Source organism: Erithacus rubecula, assembly GCF_903797595.1.
Source record: "Erithacus rubecula genome assembly, chromosome: 17".
NCBI lineage: Eukaryota > Metazoa > Chordata > Aves > Passeriformes > Muscicapidae > Erithacus > Erithacus rubecula.
Window position 1 is genome coordinate 2,148,914 of NC_136669.1, and position 25,108 is coordinate 2,174,021.

The 25,108-nt window shown below is 37.1% G+C and overlaps 1 protein-coding gene across 2 annotated transcripts in view; it reads left to right on the forward strand.

Moving 5' to 3' along the window:
• Nucleotides 1–25,108, forward strand: part of CYTH3 (cytohesin 3) — a 47,805-nt gene that overhangs the window by 6,661 nt on the left and 16,036 nt on the right. Inside the window, exons 1-5 of one of the 2 annotated variants that reach the window (XM_079320328.1) lie at nt 3,839–3,890; nt 17,659–17,741; nt 18,305–18,369; nt 18,785–18,851; nt 22,855–22,973. In XM_079320328.1, the coding sequence (XP_079176454.1) occupies nt 3,854–3,890; nt 17,659–17,741; nt 18,305–18,369; nt 18,785–18,851; nt 22,855–22,973 (371 nt within the window). In that variant the 5' untranslated portion in view covers nt 3,839–3,853. Of the gene's footprint in view, nt 1–3,838; nt 3,891–17,658; nt 17,742–18,304; nt 18,370–18,784; nt 18,852–22,854; nt 22,974–25,108 lie in introns of those variants that run through there. The other variant, XM_079320329.1, reaches the window with a different exon arrangement.

Here is a 25,108-nt window from a genome sequence, read left to right on the forward strand (position 1 = left end):
TGGACAGCAGTGTTTCCTCTTAGTGGGATAGACATACAAAATCTGCTAGAAAACCATGTGTTCTGTGGTCCTCTGAGATTTGCCTGAAGAAGGAAATGGCTTGACCTATTTGGTTGTTATGAAGTAAAAACATTCTTGTTCTCTCTCTGTCTTTTTTTTTTTTTTTTTTTTTTTTTTTTTTTTTTTTTTTTTTTTGTGAACATCTGTGTCACATTTATTTCGTTAATTTCTGAGGTTCTTTGAGCGCATTATTTGCTAATACAAAGTTTTATTTAAGGGAAGTCAAGTGATACATAGCTGCTTCCAAAATTTCATTGAATTTCTGATACCTCCTTTTAAATAGGTATGATATAAGTGGATAGGCTTTCCAGTCAAAGTTGACATGTTGAAAGGCAAACACAAATGTTATCTAGTATTTCCCAGGAAAAAAAATGTGTTTGGCAAATTCAGTAGGATCTCATGGAGGTAATAGGAAGTGTTGCATGCTGGAACCTTGGAAAATCTAAATTATAATCTCATCTGGGATTTGAAGGTGTTTTGATTTAATTTTTTGACAGCTTGACCTTCTTAGTGTGGTTTTAGTGATTAGCTTCATTTTCAGGTGTTTATAATAAAAAGAAATAGTTCTTATGCCAGGTGTATGGAAGAGTTGAAACTGATTCTGTTATTTAGCAGCATAATGGAAATTGTCCCAATGAGGATAGATTTTATTGATTTCACTTACAAATCTTCTGAATTATGTAAGAAAATTCTTCAACAAGAATCTAAGATCAGTCCATTTGTAAAAGTTGAATCTGAATTCAGATCTGTCTTCTGTTGTCATGCCCAAGGAATTGGTTGGATTTTTTGATGTAAGTTTTTAATAAAAAAGAAGAAACCAGTGTTGATTTTTTAGATTAAATACCTTGAGTGTCTTAACAAAACAAAAAAGCTGTGTGATAATGAGGAACCATGAGCCTGCTGCTCTCAGGGTATGGAAGAGACCAACAGTAACTCTGGGAATTAGTTTTGGTGGTTTTTCTGTCCAGCTGCCTGTTCTCACACAGCTTGTAGGAACAGCATCTGCTCAGTCAAATGAGATGGAAATCGAGTGCTGTTCAAGGTGTGCTTTGGAAAGGAGCTGATGGGTAGGAAAACAAATGTGGCCAAGGTCTCTTGTGCTCTCTTGTTTTCACACATGCATGCACAAAAAAAGGCTGAAAAAATTAGCATATGCAAATAAGGGAACTGCCTTACACTGTTTTCTCTAAGAGGAACTGTGAGATGTAATATCTTCATGAGTCACCTCTAAGGTTTTTACACTACTGCCTCATTAGGGTAACTTCTAGAATGTAGATTTTAATTTTTTGTTTTAATATCTGATTCATATTGTAAAATACCATTGATGGTGTTTTCTTGTTAAGTTCCAAGTATTCAAGAGTGTATTTGCTGTTCCATTTTTTGTTTTAATGTACTGTAGATATTATGTTCCTTAATAAGGTCCTTGTTTAGCTCACAATCAGTGTTGTCTGTAGTCAAATTCTGACATAAACAGATCCCATTGCCTTACTTACAAGAGAGGGGGAATTCTCAAAAGGGGTATTTGTAGTTGCATTAGTTACTATGAAATAAGGAATGAGGGTTGCTTGAGGCAGTGCTTCTTATATTCAGCAGTCAGATTCCAAGTAAGTTTTTTTTTTCTTTTTTGTCTTTCTTACTCAAGTAAATTTGTCCTAATGAACTTCCTGCCCAGTCATTCTGTTGCACCGAGGAGGAATTTTCCCACCAAGCCAAGTACTCTGAGTACAAATTTGACCACTTGCAAATGAAATTTTTGAATTTGTAAAGCTGCTGCATGTTTTTGTTCCACTGTTCAGCCAGGGGATGTGGAGGAAAGTTTTTTTCCCAGGAAGTTGAGGTTAAACCACAGTGGCCATAAGAAGAGATGGTGTCTCTGTTAGGGAAAAACTCCATTCCTGGGGAAGAACTTTGCAAGTTAAATACATTCTCCAACCATGAAACTCCTTGTGCACACAGGACAGGAGCTTGGGTCCTGCACAGGACCATGCTCACCTGACTCTTCTCTTGTACCTGTGCAGTGCTCTTGTGGCTCTGTTCAGGCAGGAAACACTTCATGTTTGCCTTCATGAGGCTGAAATAATCCTTGCTATAGTCTTGTATTTTGTATACTAAGTGGGGAAAACTCACTTTGCATTTGATATCTGTCATGTAAATGCATAAATGGATAGTCCCTATTATAGAAGTATATATTCATAGACTCAAAAGTAACTGTTATTTTATAGACCTTTTATTTAACTTCCTCTTCTGCTATTCACTTTTGACCTACTATACCCTTTTAGTCATTAAAATGATCATATAATGTAGTAACAGCATTTTAAAGCAGTATCCAACATTCTTGAGGGGCCAGGGACAGTATCTGTGCTTGTGTTCCCATCTCTTATCAGTTGTGCTGCTCTCCCTGTTGCAGTTTGCAGAATCCCCATTTCATAACTGGAAGAAACTGGTAGCCAAGACTAGTCAGAGTTGAGGGAATTGGAATTCCTGGTACATGTGAGTAGTTTATTCTTTGTGTAGATATTGCTGATTAATTCTGTAATCTCAGAATTCTGGGAATTTCAGGCTGTCTTAAACCTGTATTCTGTGTATTAGGTGTGATCAGCCTTTCTAGGCAGCTGACATTTCAGTTTGCTGTACATGTTTTAGCAAGGATAGATGAATGGAGCATATGGAGTTGATTATTTTTTGGCTATAGGCAGTGGATTTTTGTGCATTAAATATAGTAACTTTCTTTTTTTAAATATCAGAGCGGAAGCTTCCCCACTCCCACTTTTTTTTTAATAAGAATACATGCAACTTTCTTCACTCTCATTTTGTGCAATGTAAGCTGGAAAGACTGCAATGTTTAGTCTTGGTCTTATACCAATAAATGACATAGTATCACATGAATGTTTTAAAAGATTAGGTGATAAGAGCAAACATTATAAAAAGACTGGTTTAAGTCCTTCTGCTGTAAATTCACTGATATTCAAAGTAAAGAGAGCATTATGTTGTTGTTCTTCTTCTGCTGGAAACTTATTTATTTTCCTTTTTTATCTTCTACCTGAGTAGTAAGCCTGGAAAAGTAACATGTGTTATGAAGGGGAAAGGTTAGGTGAAATTGGTAATCCAAATTAAATACAAATAATACTCTCAAGTTTATAGAGCCTGTGGGTGGGTGGACTTGGCAGATCAATCCGTTGTGGTATGTTAGACTTGAAAGAGCATATGGAGATGATTATTTTCTGGCATTTTGTAGTAAAAGTTTTTGAAGAAGGAAGTTTTAATTTTTGTTAATTTAATTTTTTTTTTTTTTTTTTTTTTTTAGAAATGAGGTGAAAAATAGGAAGAATAACATCTTTTTGCATTGAGTAGTAAAATAATTTGTTTTAGTAGCATATAAAAATTTTATTTGAAGGTAAGCTGCTAAAAGAAATTCTCCTCCTGTTTTCCTATTGGCTGTCTTGTTTTCTGAAGATCCTGAGCAGCTGGGACTAATACAGGATCCAGCTGTAACTTTTTTTATTGTTGTTCAGATGTCCGGTGATGGTCAGATCTAAGTTATTGTGTGGAAATTCAGTAAAGGAAAAGGGTAGGGTGGGAAAAAAGTGACTCTCCATAAAAGTATTCCAGTAAAAGCAACAGGAACTAGGAGTATCCATTTCAGAGCTCTGCCATAAATCCCATCCTGAAATACTTAAACGCCTTCAGATTTTGCCGTAGACTTGAAGTCATCTGAGTTTTTTGGCTAATTTTTTCAACAGAAATGAAGTTAACTGGTTGGAATGGGAGGGTGCCTGTTCTTTCACATTATTTAATGGAAGAAGATGCTGTTTTCTCATCCACAGTACAAGGTTTCAGGCTCTTTATGTATATAGGATGTAATGCTACTACATGGAGTAGATCAACAGGTTTGGGTTTACTCATTTCACTTCTGCTGTGTTTTGCTAATCTTTGTTTTACAGGACCTAAGGATGTAAGAAGGGGAGAAGCCTAATATTTTTCTGTAGAATTTGGTTTACCTTTGGTGTATTCAGTGCTTCCAATCTGTCTTTTAGGCATCTACTTCCTTTCCAAATCTTTATTCTGAACTTAACTTGCCCAGGGAGTCTATCAAATAGCTGCCTGAATTTCAGAGTTTTCTTACTGTTACTCCAAGCCTTTGATTTTGAATGTCATTACTCAATCAGATTGTAATGACACTAGTCTAATTTCAGAAGTTTAATAACAATAGGAAACCAATTATAAGTCCTGGTTGACTGAAGGATACCTCAAATACTGTAAGTTATATCCATCAATACTGACAGTGACATGGTTCTTAAAACATAATTACTGTCTCAAACATAACCTGGATTCTGATTTCTTTCCATGTTTTTTAAATTGTTGATATTAATATTTTTTTGAGGAAAAAGAAAAAAGATTTATGGTGGGTCTGTTGGCTGTGGGATAGCCTGGCACTTTGCCCCTCAGTGCTAGAACAGAACAGCAACAACAACAAAAACAAACTTTCCTTCCTGAGCAAGTAGGAGCTGATCTTTGGCTTCAGAGTAGAAATCAAATGTGGGCAAATGCTGTGCTTTGAAGGCAGAACACTTCTAACACAAAATAATTGCAATGCAGAAGCATCTGTGATGTCCTTCTTTTACATACAATATTTTAAATGAATACTGTGCAAATAATTCACTTTACTTGTATTTTTCACATTTGCAGGGATTAAATTACCAGTACTACATTTTGTTCCTGTTTAGTAAGAGTTCTTTTCTCCCAATTTTTAAAGACTATGATCTTTATGTGAATTGTGAGGAGCTTAAAGGAATCTCTTTCAGTTAATTGTTTTCTTGAAGTGCAGGTCAACTTCCAGTGCATTTTGCAAAATTGTATGTTTTTTAATGGTTTTATGTAGACTCTGCCAGTGTCAAAGACCACTAAAATACAGCAACTAGAATTAGAAACTTGGTTTACAGATTTGCTTTAGGATGTTTTGGCTGTATTCACGTGACATTGTAAGGAAAATTAAGAAAATATTTGTGGCTTAAGAATAAAATCTGCCAGCTAAATTGAAGAAAGTAGTATGACAATGTCTTGCATCCTGGAGAGGGAGAGAATCCTGCACTGCAACTATTACTGTATTGTGGTTTTCTCTGGAGCTCATATGGACTTGGAGATGATTTTCTAATGGGAGAACATTAAAAGGTCCTTCTCCCATTGGAAAAATAATAGCACAACAATTCTAGCAAAGTTTTGGCTTTTCACTACCTCATTTTACATTTTGAAGAAAGGGTTTCCTGCTGAACAAACACATGTTAGTCTGATAGCATTTTCCTGTATTTGAATTGTGAACAGTCAAATGACTCAAAAAAATGTATGTTGAAGTAGATACAGGGTTTTAGCATAGAATATGTGCATACAATAAATCTATTCAACTAATCAGTCTGCTTCCTTTCTCTCCCACCCCCTTACAGCTGGAAGTTCATCAGCTTCTGCTACTATATCCAGCTTCCTCTTGAGACTTTCTGGTTTAGAGTTAACAGTGGTGGCAGGCATTAGTGAACAATGTCCTGATTATATTCTGGGGGTCTGTATAAGTTGTCATTTTCCATTGCTGCTGTTTCTAATGGAAAATATGTCATCCATTTAGTATGAGCATATTATGTGTGCTGTGCAGAGTTGTGTGCTGCAGGGTTTAGTGAAAGCATGTACATAATCATTAAATCAGTATAAAATATTTCTAGATTTCATTAGTGACCAATTCGACATTTAAAATGGAAAATTTATGATGAGGTTTTATTTCTGTAAGTTCTTAGCTAGGATAACACAGGACAGCTAGACTTTCATTGTTAGTTCATAACTAATTATGCTTTGAGGTACAAAGAATATGGAAGAATTCAAGAAAAGAAAAATTAGAGGCTTCCAATTGTCTTGTCAGTTGTGACCTTCATGACAAAATACTTGCAGTCAGATCTATTGGAATCCAATAACCTGATTAAAAATTGTTCTAACTTATTTTTGTTGACCTTTCTTCTTTAAAGGATCACAGTGGAATCTTTCAGAAACAGCTTCTGGAGAAGCTGGATTTGGAGATCCTGGTAAAACATCTACAGGGTCAGTTGAATATGGCACTTGGATGTTCTGGTTGAGCTTCAAATACTTCAACAAAGTTTCAAGGTCCACTTTATTAAGACATTTAGAAAAGATAGAATAGATGCTATGAGAAGAATCTTTAGAAGTAGTTTCTGTATGATTTTCAAGTGGACTGCCTGTGCAAATGTATGTCAGAATTATTGGGGACAAAAGTAGAGGCTTAATAGTGCCACTGCTTTTCTTACCAACACTTCTTTCAGTGTTCAGGAAATTGTTAAAACAATAAAGGTGTTTTCTACTCACTGCTGCATTGTCCATGTCTGTGATACACAGAAGAATTTCTGAACTGCACTAATAAGTTTTTCCACTTGCTCAGTATGTGAGCTGTGTTGGTGGAGCTGCAGACACTTGCTACAGACTGCTTAACAGAAGTTACAGCTTGGTATTTCTGGTTGCCCTAAGGCAAATTTAGGATAATTGCAAGTATGTTAATATGAGTCAGATTTTTCCAGTTTTACACAAAGTTTGTCTTTGTATAATGAAAGCTTGTGCCAGGTGGAGCACTACTCTGAAGGCACTACCTCTTTGGAAAGGTGTTTAGCAGAGGCTGCATCTGAGCACTTCTGTCAATGGAACTGGGAGCTGCAGGTAAAAAAATCAGGATTTGCTGTAGGTTTTACCTGTTTAGGAAGTGATATCTTTCATTGTTACCTTTTGTGCCATGTTGAGGGGTAGCAGAACTAAAACATATAGTCTACTTCATTGTTTCCTACTCAACAAAAGTGTTTAGTATTTGAGCATGACAGGATGAAGTGGAAATCTTAGAAAAAAATGTTTATTAATAGAGCTGGTGGACTTAAAAACAAGATTTAGGGTTGAATCCTGGTTAGTTGCTTATATTTTCAGGGAAAATGCTGAATCTCAGATGTTGAAAGTAATAGAACTAAATTGCTTAGATCTTTGAAGTTGTATGGATATGATTTTTTTCTTGTTAGGTACTTAGCTGAGAAAAATGGCCAAGTTACTTGAAAATAAAGTACAAAAGATTATGTGTTCAGATTATTTTTCACTGATCTCTGGAAGGAATGCAGTGATTTTGCCAGTAAGGGGCAGAGAAAACAGCTTAGAAAGGGCAATGTAACATTTCAGCAGATTTAGTTGAAACAGTTGGGGGAAGTTTAAATAGGAAGAATGTATTTATTCAAATGAGTTTTTGATCCGAATGCCAGGAAGTCTGCCTAGAGCATGAAAAATCTTTCTTTTTGTAACATATAACTTATGTCTGTACTTAGAAGAGTTTCAGCAGATGTTGAATGTGCTCTGTTTAGGAGGTATGGTGAAGCAGATTTGGTATGACTTCTGGTGATCTTTGCCAATTAAAGAATGAGAGACTGGGGGTTTGACCTTATGGAAGTGCATCTATCCAACAAACTTGTTTTCAGTGGACCAGATAGAAAGCTCTTTTATATCTGAATTTGGGACCTGTCAGGCTAATTGTTTCATGGTGTGGTGGCAACCAACAATTCACAAGAGCTGTGTATACTTTTTTCTGAGGAATCTGAAAATGCTTCACAGTCTTAAACAAAGCTTTGCTATTCCTTCACCAACAAATCTATGAGTAAATTCCTGACTCTCTGCATGCCCTCTCAGACTTAAGGCAATGTGACCAATGGGCCTCTTGATGTAATATTAAAAAACTGCAGCAATTTAAGCCTTAGATAGTGAAGCAGCAAGATGCTGTATTAGCTGTAGTGCATTTCTGTCCAAGTACTGCAGCTCAGTGGTTTCCATAGCAGGTATCTCAGTTTCTTTTTTTGGAGGAGACTGCAGGAATTTAAAAGGCTTACACAACATTGGACATCACATTGTGCACAGAGTTGTGCATCCTGGAATGTGTCTTGTTTTGGGTCTGTTCAAGTAGTTATTTGATAGATGAGCAGTCCTGTGTGGCACTCCAAAGCTGCCTTTGGAGACATTCCTCAAGGAAGGAAGATTGCTTTCAAATCTGGCCGTTGTTCCACCTCCTTCAGTGTGCAACCCATCTTGGAAAACGAATAAATAGAAAGCTTCTGCAGTAAATCTAACTCCAGAACTGTGTCAGGCAGGGATGGGGGAAAGGGAAATATCAACTTTGCCTTGCTTTTTCTGAAAATTGGATTGTGTGCTTTAGAAACAGCCAGCAATCCTAAGTAACAGCTAATGCTCCTCACTAATGAGTGCAGCTCTGTGAGCAGATCCCTCATTGCCAAGAGTAGATGTTACTGGAAATTTGTGACAGCCTGTCTGAGCCCCAGCTGTTTTGCTGGGAACACAGTGGGTCTGATGAGCTGTGCCTGAATATTGAGCAGGATTTGGGGGTATTGCTGGTGTCTGACCACAGGGTCTGGGTTCCAGGACCCCCCTGCAGCTGCTCAGTGACATTCCTGTCAATTTTCCTTGCTGCTTCTTGAAATGGATCTGACAGGAATGTCTGCTACTACTCTGTGTTTGCTTTTCAAGTCTATTTTCCAAGGTCTATGCTAGGAAAAAATGTAGGTACCTGCCAGCCAGCCACTTCCTGTTCCCAGTAACTCAGGGTGACTGGGGAAACACAGCCCTTCTCTAAGGGTAAAGCTGGAAGACATTGCTACACTCTTATTCTTTTTCCCTTCTCATACCATTTCAAAAGCTGAAGGAATCAGTGTTTTTGTTTGCCTCTTCCTCACACAAAATGGGATTAAATAATCTCTGCTTTAAGGAGAAGTTGTTTCATCCTTGGTCTGAGTTGCTTGGATCCTGGAGCTGAAAGAATTCTAGATTGGCAGCAGGACATGTGTGGTTAGTCCAATTGTTCACAGGGACTACTGGGAGCCATGTGTCAGTGGGAGATGAAGTGTCCCTGCTTTCCTTTTCATCCACACATACTCCTTGAGATGGTTGGGAACAAGAGTCCTGTTCTGACTGACAAGGAAAAGAAATTGTCAGAGGAGTATTTGCTCTTCTTCTGTCAGTAGTTTCAGCTTTGCCTCACACTCTGCAGAGCTGCTGAGAGTCATCCCAAAGATGCTGAAGTGACCACAGAACCAAATCCTGAGCAGTGGCTGCAGTACTTCAGGCAATCCAGTTTCCCAATCTGTATGGGCTCCCACTTCTTCCACCCATTTTCTACCAGCAGTCTGAGCAGGTCACTCTTCTGTGCTGGTCATCTGGAGTTGCTTAAAGTGTTTTTTAATTCCTGTCAGTGTTGTCTGTATGCTTGGTTCAATCAGAAGTGAGCTGTGCTGTTACAGAAATAAGTCATGAGGCCATCCAGTCCCTTTCCATCCAATTTTTTTGTACAATTCTGTCTAGTAATATTCTACAATTGTATTGGGCAAAACCATAAATGCCCCAAGTTAAAAGATACATCCTGCCTCTATTGTGTGGCTTGAAAGATCTTACATGTGGAAACCTATTGCATCTACACATTTTAATCCCAGAATTTTCTTTTTTTTTTTGCTGCAGGCAAGCAAAACCCACTGCTCTTTTGCTGCCCTTTCTTTGCTCTGTAGTGAATGAAGGGTTTCAGCTGAAGACATGATATGTCTGATGTGCCATTTAGCTATGCTGTGCAGAGTTGGCATGGTGATCTGTTCCTTTCACCTCCCAGATAGTGTTGAGGGGGAGCCCTGATTTCCTTCCCAAGACTCCCACTTGAAAAGTGGCTGTTGTTCTGCACTGCAAGTGGATACATAATGTGCTATCAGCTGTTATCCATGGCCTCCCCATGTGTTATTGCTGGATCATTCTTTTCCTCAGGGCGTGCTAATATTTTTTGACCTGAATCTTGCCATGAAAGTGTACCAAAAAAAATCAGAATTTGCAGACTTCCACTCTGTAAAGACTAAATTTGTGTTAATGCATACTATAAATATAATGTACTCTAAGCAAAGGCTTTCAAATGCAAACATAAGAGAAAATTTGTTTGATTTCAGCTGTGGCACTACATAAGTTCCCCGTTTGTTTCTCCAGTTTTACACATACAAATGCTCCACAGAGAGAAAATTATTACTGAGCTTTCCCAAAATTATTTCTCTGTGAGATTCTGCCTTGCAGCATGCATAATGAGGATGGGGAAAAAATTGTTTCAGTTTGGCAATATTCTGTTGGTCTGATGCAGTGTAAAGAAAAGGCTTGAGGCCACTTCCTTTGGGAAGAGTGATATTTATAATGGTGGAATTACTACAAAAAGCTGACTCTGATCACCCTGAAAGTCATTATTTGCTGTGCAGAAAAGGAATGTGATGCAATCATTTTGTTCAAAAGCTGAAAGCAGAGTAAGAAAGTTTGAAGGCAGTATAAATGCCCCTCTATCCCCAAGCCAGCAGGACAGTACAAGACTGTGCATTTTTACTTACAGTGCTTGGCACTGCACAGCATTGCATTTGTCCCACATTAGTTTGATGTTAGTGTTTTCCATGTTGGAAGAGGACTGAGATGTTCAGATGTGATAGTGTTGACAGTGTGTAGCTGTAACACTGAAATCAGAATGGTGATTCACCAGAATTCCTGAATAGTAATGGGTAAGTGATGCTGATGAAGGCACATGTTATGCTGGATAGTATTTCCTGTATCTGTGTTAATCTGTTCATAGCCCTCTCTGAAACACACACCACTGCAGTTTGGCCAACATCTTCCTTTTTAATTTCCACATTAGCTACATAAAATTTTTCTGCACTTCTTAAATATGCATGGATATGCATATTTTAACACTTTATATTATTAATGCAAGTATTAATGTATTTGGGTAAGAGACTTAGAATGTTAAGTTAAACTCAGCTTTCTTTTCATATTCAGTAATTTGTATTTACATATTTTAGAAAGAAAAGTTGGCCTAGAAGCATCTTCTGATCTTGAAGCAAGAGTAGAGTGACTTCAAAAGAAAAATGCTTCTGAAAGGAAATCCACACTTATCTATTATTAATATCAGGTTGAACTACTTTTAGTATTTAGAGAATACAGCCTGTAAGGGTGGGGTTTTGGGGCTGAGCTAAGTGGGTTTTAGGGCTGGCTGACCTCAAGAGGGTTGCTGTCCTCTGTACCTTTGTGCTGCCAGGGGTTTCTGCTGTGCCTGTTTTGTCGTCTTGGGCAATTCTGTGATCCCTTGGTGAAATAATTTCTCTTGCTAAATTGGAGAAAAAAAAAACAACTCAGGAAAACCAGGGTCCAGGCATGGAATAGCAAAGCAGTGCAGGAACACAGAGGAGCAGGTATCAGCTCATTACCTGTGAAGTCTTGCTCAGACCTTGTCTCTGTGAGTTTTTTCTTCTTTCTCCCCAAGTGATGCTCCTTTATGTTATTGAAAGTGGTTCTTTTCTTTAATTTCTGTAAAACACTTGGTTTCCTAATGGAAATACATACAAACGTTGAAATAAGACACACTGTTGAGTTAAAGGAGGTGAGTATAATATAATCATGACCTTCAAATTCCTGCTCATGAAAATAAAGAGCAGGACAGTAAACAAGAAATACTCATTAACATAAAGCACACCCTGCTTTCTTATGGCCAGCATCATATCAGAGACCTAATTAGTGCTAAAGAGCAAGGGAGGTGCCTTTCCAATTGGTGTGGTCTATCTGTAGGAAGGTGCAGATGTGGAAGTTGCTGTAAAGCACCTCTTTGTGCTGTGGTGCTGTTCAGAAGGGCAGCTGATGGCCCCAGGCAGGATCAGCAGCTCCTGCAGAGCTCTGGGAAGTCTTTACCCTCCTCTCCCTGCACAGCTGTGCTCTGTTCTCTGCACACAGCTTGGAAAGGCACAGCTGCTCTTCCTTTTGTACTCCACAGGCAGGAACATTGCAGGTACCATGGCAGGGCATGTCAGTGGTGATATCTGAAATAAGATGGATTTTGGGAGGCAGGTGAAATCTTCCTTCCCTCCAGATCAGTCTTATCTGGACCCTGATTTTGCACAGTATTGTGCCTGCCTGCTTTCTGCTTGACTAGAGAGACTAACACATTAATAAATTATGTCTGGCTATTTCTAGCCAGAACAAAAATATAATCTTGTCTTATTTGAAGTAATTCTTATGGATTATAAGAAATACTGGTTTTTGTTTTTTTTTTGTTTTTTTTTTTTTTTTACAAGAGATGATTTCACGCTTGATGGTACTGTTAACCCTGCTGGATCTTTATATAAAACAAAAATGTAATTCATATTACCAATATTTTATGCTTTTGTCTGTTTTAAAAAATCCTACACAAATGTATGCCACTGATATAATAAACCTGCTTTGCAGTAGAAGTAAAAGGAAAAAAAATCTCAAATGTGTAGCAGATTAGAGGGATTTCTGAAAATACAATTTTATGTGGTAATAGTGTTAATATTTTTAGGGTCCCCCTCTCTCCTAGAAGCACAAAATGATAATATCTTTAACTTTCCTGCTAAGTGTCTTCTTATCCTAGGGAATAAAAAAAAATGTTTTCAGGAACATCTTGTAATGGTGTGATTTCCAGCAGCTAAACAATGAGAATGATGGATGTGCGTTGGAGGTTCTTTGCTGGGTTTGGCCACTAATGTGATTTCTGGCCACAGAGTCCCTTGTGATAGAAAACTCAAAATAACTCTGCAAGCCATGGATTCTGTCCTAGATTCCTCATACCACCAACTGGTGATTTTTTTTTTTTTTTTTTTTTTATTTTTTGTGTGTGAAAGGATGTTGTGTACAGGATTATTTCCCCCCTTAATGGAAGTGTAATTTCTCCTATGCTGGAGCATGCTCAGCAGTGAGTGAATAGCAGATTCACATAGGTAGTTAAAGAAGCAGCAAAATCCAGCTGGTTTTACTGATGGAATTTAATGCAGATACAGTTTGTTTCTGTTCTGTGAAGTGAATCTATTCAGAAGGATGTCCTCCTACGAAAACTTGTATGGAATTTTTAATAGCCACAAGTGGTTGGAGCATTGTTTATACATCTTGTCTGAAAGCTGGAAAATGTTCCTGTAATCATGTTTTTAAAAAAGGGAGCATGTAGGGGAAAGGAAGAGAGAATAGCCTGAGAATGTCCGTTGAGGCAAATGTTCTGAGACAATCAGATTTGTTCTCAGAGATGAATGTATATTTTTTTAAAGGCCAGAAGAAACATTTCTATCCATTTTGTGTATGGGTGAGGAAAAGTTTGTTTAGCTTTAAGCCTTGCATTGTGTAAACATCTTTACACTTGCAAGATGTTTTCAGCTGCAGCAAAATTAAATTCCATCTAATTGTTCTTTGCTTGGAATGCAAATACTGAAGACCACTTATTTGGGACTGACATAGAAGAAGGAAAATGTTTATCTTTATGAAACCAAGAAGTTAGCTGAGCAATGAGAGTCAGGGGCTTGTATTGCTTTGTAAGTGGGGTTACAGAATTAGTGTTTTGTCTGTGTTGGATGCTTGCTTTCTGCTGTTGTGGGTGTTTATGTGTCCTCTTGAGAGGCTGAACTCTGAAGTCAGTTGAGGGGTCAGGTGAGATTGCTTTAGACTTTGACTGGCCTTTTGATTTCCAGTCACCAGCCAAAGGTAAACACAGGAGTTCTGCTTTTATAATGCCATTGGAGAGCTGGAAAATATTTAAATGTACCGCTGAAAAAGAGGAAGGTATCATGATTATGGACTTGGAAAGTACTAGATTGCTGTTTCCTATTATGGGATTGGCTTCTGGTTTTCACTAACATATGGGAACTTTCTTTGCAACCTGATCTGCAGTTCTTTCTCAAAGTTTTGGGGGTTTTTTGGTACTTGCTAGCTTAAAAATGATTCATATTGAGAGTTGTGTGATAATGCTCTTCTGTGGATATTGTACTTGGACTGTCCATAGTGGAGAATTATTCAACCAGGCAACATCACAGCTGATGCACAATACACTGATTTCTGGGATGAGGTGCAATTTGTTTTCAACAATCAGAATTGTATTAAAAGTGTGTTCTGTTCCCTGTTGTATTACAGGATCTTCACTTAAGTACATGTAGTTCAGTTACAGGAATTGAATTCTATAGGCCATGCTGGGATATATTATGTATTTTTCTGGTTTTTTCTGTTGGTAGAAGTAGTAATGAAACATACAGTATTGTGTCTTTCTGTTTGGCCAAGATATAATTTGTATTTTCAACAGCTGTGTTCCTCATAAATAAAATATCAGTAGTATATTGACTTCTTATTTAGTAGTACCTGAAGCTCTGAAGTTTCAGAAAAAGGAAATGCTCTCCCTTTAAGCTAAAAGATTTCACAGAAATTACTTATATTAGAACATTGTCTTTATTTAAAGATTAGAAGATAGCATGAAAGAATGCTGCAGCTGTAGCTTGTTCACTGTACTGAAATGCTTTTGTTCTTTTTCAATATTTAAATGTTCATGCTAACTCCTCCCATCCTGTCTACTTTGTGTTTAGATTGGTGAAAGGAAAAAAATGCAGAAGTGACTCAGAGAGGACAGCTAGAAAATTTGTTTTACAGAACAAATGCATGATATGTGCTCCATGAGTTGTTCTGTGTGGAGGATTATGTGAACACAGGGTTGAAAAATAAGTTTGCTGGAGGTGAAAGGGTGGCCTTGGGAGGGGTCTTGCCAGAGCAGATCTCTTACCATGTACCTGCAATGTTTGCTTAGGATTGTAAAGATGTTTTAATCCACCAGTGTGTGTTGCCCTGCTATGTTAACATTTTAAAAGCCTTAAGACACAGAGTTGGAACAGCAGGGACAGACAGTAGCCATAAAGTCACACAGGCTGTAATGCCACATGAAATCTCTTCAGAAAACTTTTTTTTTGTGCATTGATTTTCCCACCAATACATCTCCTACAGCATAAGGAACTACACTGGAGAAGGGAAGCAGTGATAGACAATCAGGAGGAGAATGATAAAGGCAAACATCTTGAGAATCACACAGAGGCAAATTCATGTGACTACAGACAGTGCAAGTCAATCATCCTTTCTCTGTGCTGGTAGTGTCAGGGAAAGGAAAATGCTGCCTATACCAAGAGTTTCCAGAAGTTGAGCAGTACTGTAACTCCCACTTAATTATATCCTGACTCTTCTATTCTTGTCAAAAGATACTGAAATGTTTTGGCTCTGATGTTTAAATATCTTTATTTAAAGATGTTGCATTAATGTCCAGTTTTATCTAAGTGCTCTCCAAGTGCAGAATCTCCTTTTCCAGAAGAGTGCTTGTCTTGTATCTGGCAGATAAATACTTGATGTTATTTCCTAATGCAGAACATAGCCTGACTCTATTTAGCTTTTTTCCTTTCTGTCTAACAGCATCATTAATTATACTGTGAGCCTTGTCTCTACAGTGGCTCTGATCAGAGGAGAGGAAAATACAGCAGACAGTATTTGGGTGCTCTAAGAAAACACTGAGGTGTTTGATTTCTCTCTCTTTTTTTTTTTTTTTTTGTTGCTGGAGCATAGAAAACTGTTGCAATTCATGTTGATTGCAAAAAAAGCAATTTCACTCATTCCAGATACTACAAATCTGTCCCAAGGAGCCTTTACTGCACAGTAGAGTAAAGGAGAAGAAACTGCAGCACCACTCTGTGTTGGGCAGATTTGAGAAGGGTTTGTGTTAGTGGCTAATCCAGAAGTTTTGTAACTCATCTTGAAGAAAAAGCAGCATCATCTATGAATTCTAAATATTTCTCGTTTCAAGCTGATTTTCTGTTTGAGGTTTGATTAGTATTTCCATCAGCAGTGAAGGTGAGAGTTACCAAAATGTCTTATTGCAGCACAGAGTTAAAAATTTAGCATCTCTTACTAATACTGCTACTGTAAAGCTGCAGTGTAATTTCATCTACAATACTGCAGAAATGCTTTAAGGATATCAGAATGTGCTCCCTAACTAAGAGAGTGAACATATATGGTTTGCCTTTTTTATAATCCACATTGGGTAGTAGTATTAATTTTTTTTGTCAGTACTCAGTTTACTACTTGGAATATTTGTAGTGTGTTTATGTACATGGTGTGTGTATAGTCACTAATTTTCTGTGGTTTAGGATTTTGGAGTAAACATGTAATACAAAGATGAGATGTAGGGATGTGCATTTCTAAGATTTGATGTGAAAATAATCCTACCACTATTTACATGCAAGAAATTTTGAGGAGAGGGTGGCTTTCTGATGAGATGAAGAGAATAAGCAGGTAAACATATTGTAGTCTGGTATTTGTTCAACAGAAGACTGTCATTTCCTAAACTGAAAGTAATTTAATCATGTTTGTATCTGGAGTAGTTAAATGAAATCATTTGCCATAATTACTTCATGTCTAACAAGGTCTGTCGCCATTTGGATTTTGTAATGAGTCCCATCCTAAAAGGAAAGGAGCTTAACCACTGGATATTGAAATAATCAATATATTTCATTATTAGGATTTAAACAGAATTCTAATAGAAACTCTGTTCCAAATATGTGTTTCAAAGTGTCCTCTCAAGCTGAACTTTTCTTTGTAATCCTGTTGCTGCAGCCTGTTGTGTGTGTGTATGGGACATAAAGCAGTGGCCTTGGCCATCCCAAATGACATTTGTTGTGTGTTGCTCTTACATACCTTATTAATTATTTTTATTGTTCCATTTTACTGAGCTGGAAGGAAAAGCTGTTCTATAATTAAGGAGCAATTTTCAAGGCAATATGAGAACTTTTATTCTAGAATTGTTGCACAGGAGGTGAATATTTGTAGTTGGTGTCTAGTGCTGTATAAATGAGCAGAAATAATCTCTGTCCAAAGAAGTTTCTTGCTGGGGAACATCTGATTGTTAAAAAAAAAAAAACCAACAAACCAAATGGTTTTATGCTGATGATTTTTGGTCTTTGCTGATTGTCAGACAGAAACACAGGGTGAGAGTAGGATGAGTGACAGACTCACATTTGCATCCTCAGTAGCAACTGATTTTTATCAGCAGGGTCTCATATATTTGATTTACCATGGACAAGGAGAGACCTAAAATTGCCTTAAATACTACAGACTCACTTAAAGTTATGCAAAGCCCATGTTTTGTTAGATAATTGATTCTGCTGCTGTGTCCTCCTGCTGGAGGTATTTGGTATCAGGGGTGTTTGGTGGATTTTTTCCTGCCTGCATCTCTCTCTCCAAAGCAGCCAAATGAAGGGGCACTGCTCTTGTGTATAGCATTGACTATTTGGCTTTTTTCCTCTGGAAAATAGTAACATCTTCTGAGTCATAATTAATTTACATGAAGAATTTTGGTATGTTACTGATATAATAGAATTATATCTGACTTGAATTTGGCAATCGAGCTGTAGAATCAAATCTTGCCACGTCATGTGATAACAAGATTCCTTTGATTGTCTGTTTTTCTTTTGAAAGATTCTGCTCATAGTCATTCATTCAATTATCTTACTTAGGATTTTTATAAAATATATTAGATTTAGATTTCATTTGTGTTGTTTGTATTTTTTCATTTTGGGTTTATTTCCTGAAAATTACTGATGTTTCATATAAGCTTATTTTTCCTAATCAGTTTATTTAAAGATTTCTGTGATGATGTGGTATGTTTGCAAATGCTAAAAAATTGTACATTTTGCTCCACTCCAGTGCCTGATGACCTCTCCATGGAAGAAAGAGAAGAACTTTTAAATATTCGTCGCAGGAAAAAAGAACTGATTGATGATATTGAGGTAATTGAATTACTGTAAAAATCCTTAGAAGACTCCTTCAGTAGATTAAGTTACAGAGCTAAGCTGCAGACCTAAATATGAATTTCAGGTAGTGGTTTTAAAAGCATATAAACAACTTAAATGAAATACTCCTGATAGTAAAGAGGATTTATGCATCATATGTGTGCTTTTAAAATATTAACTTCTGAATTTATGTAATGTAATATGTGCAGATGCCCACATTTGTTTTGTGTAATCAAAAACTCATTAAATAGCAGATTTGCATCCAGGGATAGGGGCAAGTGAGAAATGTGGGTAAAGAAATCCTGTTGAGTGATAATGGCAGCTTGGTCTTGGTGCTCTGGCATGAGCACATCCACAGAGTGCAGGTTCATGTGTTTTACAGTCATTCAGTTGTGATAAAATCTTTAAATATCTAGGGAAGCCCTAAGATTGTTCACTTTTCTTCAGGTAAATAACAAATATTAGAAAATGAAATCTAATTAATCATATTATTATATGATAGATTATTTCAAAATATGTTCTGATGTAGATTAATGTATTGTTCTTCCTTCTTTTTACAGAGATTAAAATTTGAAATTGCTGAGGTTATGACTGAAATTGATAATCTGACTAGTGTAGAAGAAAGGTAAGTAATGCCAACATATGAACATGATTCAGTAAGACCTTGGAACAGGTCTTCCAGGAACAGCAAGTGAAAATATCTTTCCCATGCTAAACAAATAATACATTACCTTTATTTAATCTCTTCTAAAACCTGACTTTATCCCATGCAGGTGTGTCATTTGTTTGGATAGAGAATATGTTGGATAGAGTGTAATATTGCACTGTCCTGTTGATAAGGATATGGGTCTCTGAAGCTGCACTTGCTTAAAGGAGTTGAAAATAGCATCATGATTTTCTCCATTATAAAAAGTGAATGTCTTGATTTTGTAGTAGAAAATACAAAGTAGCAAAACACAAATTAGAAGTTCACCTAGAAGTCTTTTTGTAAAAGAGTGACTGGTAAGTGCTTGTTGTTTCTTCTTTGTCTCCATATGTAGCAAAACCACACAAAGAAATAAGCAAATAGCCATGGGAAGGAAGAAATTCAACATGGACCCTAAGAAGGTAGAAAATTTTCTTTCACTTGTCAGGAATCAAGTTTCTGCTTGTAGTACAATCTATAACAAATACTTCTATGTTTGTTTTTTTTTTTTTAAGAAGTATTTCTGACAGTATAAGTTCATAGGCCTTACTTGCATGTCCTGTAACTCCCTGAGCAGAGGGTTAAATTGGAAGCAGCCATCAGGTCAGGTGCCAGCTGTGTGCTTCCTTCACCTAAACAAACCCTTGATAATGGAGGTTACTTATCAACAACCAAATATGCCAGGTATTGATTGACCTGGCTTGCTTTGTACCTGATAGAGGTATTCTCTGTTGATACGTCAAATATAATTTTTTTTTTTTTTTAATGTGTGGTTGTTAGTGAGGCAATATTTCTTCTTTAATGCTCTCCTATTTTTAACTTTCAAGATACCTTTGTCATATTTGTTAATTGGTTCTCATGCAAACTTCTATATATGGATAACTAAAGCCTGTTTCTGAAAAAGGCATGTGTGCACATCTGTATTTTTGTATATCCATATATACTTAGAGATGTGTTTCTGTCTAACTTGTACAAGCTTGGTTACCAGTTTCAAGAAATGTGCTCTGCATGCAGCTAGGAAGTAATGCAGTTCTTTCTGAAGTGCCTCTCTGTTTCTTAAATAATTGTTAATTTTCTGGAAAATTTGGGGACCTCTTACAGACCTCCCCTGCAATATTTAAAAGAGCTTCTTTGACATGTTTGACTTTTAGATTTTGCTTTTCATATTTCATCTTCCTTGCTGCATTTTATTGTCTTCTATTATTTGTAATTGAGGTTACATTTTGAATTTGGGAAGAGTGTTCTTTAAGATCTTTTTGGAAATCGTTTTGCATTTGTTTTTCTGTGTTCTTGACGTGCTTTCTTTCCAGCTGTGTTGAGTGCAGTTACATTTTGGTGGCTTTTCTGAAACATTCCAAGTACAGTGATTGCTTCTATTCTTCAAACTGTTTCCAGTTTGCCAAAAGTTCTCAAGCACAAGAACCCTTTCAAAACCACTGGCCATGTCTTTTAGATTTATTTTCCCTTTTGGTGACTGCTTAACCTCTGTTGAGGGCAGAATACCCCCAAATATCCTGGTAGTTTCCTGTGGTCCTCCATCTCTTTCAAGTCCTGGAAGTCTGTGGCAAAGTCACAGGATGATGTCAGATGCTTTCATTCTAGCATTAACAATTTTTTGTTATGGTCCTTGCTGGATGAAATTATTTCTATAAATAAATGCTGTGGCCACATTGCTACTGTAGATAATTTAAATGTGGTGAGCAGACTTAGAGCAGTAATTTCTTACTAATGCCTGTGATCAGTGGTGGCTGCTGTCTGCTCTGAAGCTGGGTGTTGTTTGCAGCTGCTGTGTTAAGTTACAGACAGCTGAAGCACTCATCCTTCTGCTGCTGGGAAAAGCTGCCTGGGGCTCACATGGAAAAGGATGTTTTTCATTCAGAAACAGAATTTAGGAATGCCAAAGAACTGGGGTAATAATACTTGGGTTGAACCCACCAAATTCCCTCCTTTAAAACCAGGTAGCAGAGGTCTCATGTTTTCATATTAGCAGCAACACAATGAGGTAATTTTCTTTCATCACTTCTATTTGAAGACCATTACACATTTGTGTGTGTGTAGAGCAATTCTCCCTTGCCCCCTCTGAAAATAGGTGTGTTTTATGTCCTTCCATGATGTTGTACCTGGGAGTTTGGATTTGGTGAGCTGGTGTGGGAATGGTTGTAATGGTAAAGTTTGTAAAACACTTCAGGAATCCCTGTGCAGAGCCAAAGTTGTGCTGGAAATTTGCTGTCCTGAAGTTGATACTGCCTGTGTTGGGCCCAGGAAATGAATTCTCTGTGACAAAGGCAGGGTTTAAACAACTGCAAAATTTATAATTGAGTTACTGTAAAAGCAATGAAATTCAAAGCAGATTTCATTGCAGTGATGTTAAAAAAAATAAATAAATCCATGCAATATTTGTAGTGAATATGGAAAATATCTATAGCCATGAGTTTTGTGTGGGTAAGTGAAACTAGTGCAGCTGTCATCTGTCTCCTGTCAGTCTACAGAAAGAAAATTTGCATCAAGACAAAAGCCAGTGTAGGAGGTGATGGGGATTTGCTTGGCCTATTTTGCCATTTATTCCAGACACTGAAGTAGTTGTCCCAGACAAATTATTTTTCCTGTCTGTTTGATTTCTGGTTTTTTAACATCTTAGGAATAATTTAAAAAAAAATATCCAGGAAAAGGAAAATTAAATTGATTTTTTGCAGTATGTAAATGTCTGCTTCTGTGCACAGAAATTTGTTTTCCATACTTCAAGTCATGTCCATTATCAGTAACTTGTACAACTTCAAAAAACCTTTTCAGATCAGTCTGTTTATGCTAAACATGAATAATATGGTCCAGTGTTGAACCAAGGGAATGTGCTATTTCTGATATCAGAGGAAAGATTCTCTTTTTGATTGTCAGAGATGAGAGCTTTGTGTATAACTTGGGATGGGAAAAAGTGCTGTGTTTTGTAGTCAAATACTGTACAAATAAGCTTTGAAGGGATCAGTTTTGAGGAAAGCTCAGCAATTTCTCATCCAAGATATAATGAATATATTCTTTGCAAAGAAATCCTGTGTGTTGTGAAATGACTTATCAAAATATTAAGTTGTCAGAGTGCCAGAGTGGCATCTGAAATTTTCAGATGATGATGAAATTGTTCTGAGAGAATTGCATTCCAGACTTTCTAAAGAAAGCTTCAGGCTTTATAACATCACTGTTTACTTTTCCTGTTAAATTAGGTCAGGAAACTGACCTTTTTTTGTCAAGACAGAAGGATGATAACTTTTTAAAATGCTACTAGAAGGCCATTTATGCTATTTAAAAAAGGGATTTTTGTCAGTTGTAATGAAGTAAACAATATTCCACTTGCAGAAATTGAAAAACTAGTATTCTTGAAATTCTGAAATAGTCTAGTATAGGATATTAGTAATCATTTATTAGCCTCTCTTGTATGTATTTGGAATCCAAGACATTAAAGCTGCTTAAAGTTTCTACTTTTCACCAGCATGTAATTAGAGTTTGAAGAACTCAGCAGGAGCAGCAGCATCTGTGTTGGGGTCTGTGGGCTGTACAGAGGATGGTTATCCCTGCATGACCTGCTCAGAGTTGCAGCAATATCCCTTCCATCCTTTCCATATCTCTGTGTAACTCTTAGTCTCCTTTTTTGCCCCTTTCCAGAGGAGTCTCTGGGCTTCCCTAGCCTGTGCCAGTTTTAGGGCAGTAATTTATGGAGGATAGGACTCGTGGGGCTTCAGCAAGTGCCCTCTGAGGGACAGGGTAAGACTCCACCTGCCTTTGTAGCAGCTGGCTGAGCAGCCCTTTGTGAGTAGTGTAGTTCCAGTCCTTTGTGAGTAGTTTAGTTCCAGCACAACCAGAATTCACTGATAATCCCAATGTCAGCATAAACTCTATTAAACCGGTTTCAGTATCTTCAGCTGTGACTTCCTGCTGCAAGTAGTGGCTTGATGTATTGGGTTGCAGTTTGTAGATGATACCAGATGCTTTATTTTGTGTCATGGTGGTAATTAAATTATTTCTATGTACCTCTTCATTATATGATTTTGCAGATTGCAGACATTGATGCAATGTTGGGAACAGGCCAGCTCACACATTAGCTCCAAAGAGCAACATGCAATCATTATTCAATTAATATTTGATCTTTCAAATCAAATATTTAGGGTTGAGGGATTCAAACTGCCACCTAGTACTTCTAGCCTTAAAAATGGATTCTCATTTTCATCTTAAAACCAATACTAAATATTGCTCATCTAACTGAAAAACATTTGTTTGCCATTTTATTAAAAGAAATAAAAATCTGTAGATTGTATAATTCTTAATGTTCTAGGCATATGTCTGTGTCAGTATATTAATACCAAATGTTAGGTGATACTTACTTAAATGCTTGTGGAAGAAGACATAACATTCCTTTTCTTCTGGAATTTCTTTTCCTAGGGAATACAGTTTCTGATAGAAAATGACCTCCTGCACAACACTGCAGAAGACATTGCACAGTTCCTTTATAAAGGAGAAGGATTAAATAAAACAGTAATTGGAGATTACCTCGGTGAAAGGTAAAGTCAAGGCACTGGAATTTTGCTCATGAGCTCACAAAGCACTTTTATAGGTTTTGGGTAATTCCCTTCCCCTTCACAGGCTGCAGGAAAGAGCTGCTCAAGTATTCTGAGATCCTTAAAAGCTACAGTGGGGATGTAAACTCCTACAGTATTATGATAGGTTTTCTTCCTGTTAGGTTGTTATTTTTAAATGGGTATATTATGGAATGATATTTAATTAACTGTAGTTTAGTATTATGAATAAACATTTTTCTGTAGTGCAGAATTCAATACCATGAGCTTTTGGAATGTCTGAGAGTTGTTGCAACCCTACTGGTAACTCTTAGTGCTGTGTCCAGAGGAGGAGTGATTAACAGTCAGTAATAATTGGACAGTAAAGAAATTAAAATTACTTATTGAAACAGGTACTTCCTGGGACAGTAGTTGCAAGCAAGCTCTGGTGTTGTCACTCCCCTGCATGCACATGTCCCATTGCTGAGCAGGTGTCTCCAAGGGCAGCTGCACCCTGTCCTTATCAATCCTGCTACAGTAAACATGCAGAGTGCATATTCATGCACTCTATTGCAAAACACAGGATGCAAATGACTTCCATTGCTGTGTAACCCAAGGATTGATTTTAAAAAGGCAGCTGAGAGAGTTGCAGTGCAGTGGGTTGGAGTGTGTGGATGTTCATGCTGGCACATGTTCCAGTGCCACTTGGGGAGCTCTCAAAGGTGACTCACTTAGGATGTGCTGCTGTGGTGATGGGTTGTGGCAGGTTCTCTTTTGAGACACTCTTCAGTCTGGTTCCAGCAGCAACAGCATGGTTTTTGCTCAGCAGTTTCCTCTTGGCTTTCATAGGTTCAGTTTAAGTTTTTACTGTAATGTGAGTATTTTGAGAATAGATCTTTGTTATGAAGTCTCTATGCAGAATATGTAGACGTGTCAACAGTTTTTATACAACAGAATTATGTCTGAGGTCATTCTCTTGTGCTTTGCTACCCCCTCCCACAGGCCCATCATAAATTACTTCTGTATTCTAGCTAAATATAGCTGGAGACAACACCAGGTTAGTCAACAGACTGATATATAACATTCTGCCATAAAGAGATAAATTCTGAATTACTGAGTTTTATAGTGTTACAGCACTCAGAGAACTGAAAAAGTGAATGGTGAAATGGAATAACACTTAAAAATAGAGCAAAAGATTATAATAAATAAGGGATAAATTGTATTCTAAAAAGAATTATCCTTTTTTTTGCGATGTGGGTAAGTCTTCACTTCTTTCTTTAAGTGTCTTCCAGGAGCATTTGTGTTATTTGTCTTGTGCCTTTGGAGGTGTACCCAGCACAAGTACTCAATAAACAAAATAAATAATTTGCTTAAAGTAAAAATATATTCCTCTTTTATACTCTTATGCCACTTAACTGAAAAGCAGTTGCCCTGTTGAATTGCACATTGCTAAATTTGTTGAGAATTGCTTAGATTTGCAGACAGAACTGGTGTGCTCTGTAAAGAATTTGGGAACATGCTAATGAATGAACAGTTGGTTTTAGGGTATTTATTCCTGAGTTTTACAGGTTAGTCTGACTATGCAGTTAGTCAGCAAAGCAACAGATAATTCCTGGTGGGTGCACACCTTGGGTGGAGGCTGAAACACAACATTCTGTCTTGGTGAGGTATTTAAAGCACACCCTGAGGATTAGAAACCTTTGTTCTTCTGGCACAGGAACTCAGTGATGTTGTAGGCCAGGTTCTGTCCATCCACATAGTTTTGTGTTCATTAATGTTTAAATGTTACTTTTGAATTTTAACACTCTTGCACCAAACAAAGCAGGAATTGGCTCATGATTTGATTACCAATATAGGAGATGGGTGAGAGGAAGCCCATTCAAAACCTCTTCTGATTTTAGTTAACTGTAGCAGTTCTTGGGAATGGAGTAAGAGTACAGTACATGCTAAGTAGCTCTTTTCAAAAACTGTTCTTTTTCTTGGATGCAACAATAGAAGCATTTTTGTTTCTTATCTCTGTACAGAAATTAAAATACTGCTTTAATATTTTCTGTTCTTAGAGTGGGAAAAATAGTTTGATTGTTGTACATTTTATGGCTAAAGAAATTAGTTTTGGATTAACCATTGTTTAAAAAATTCAT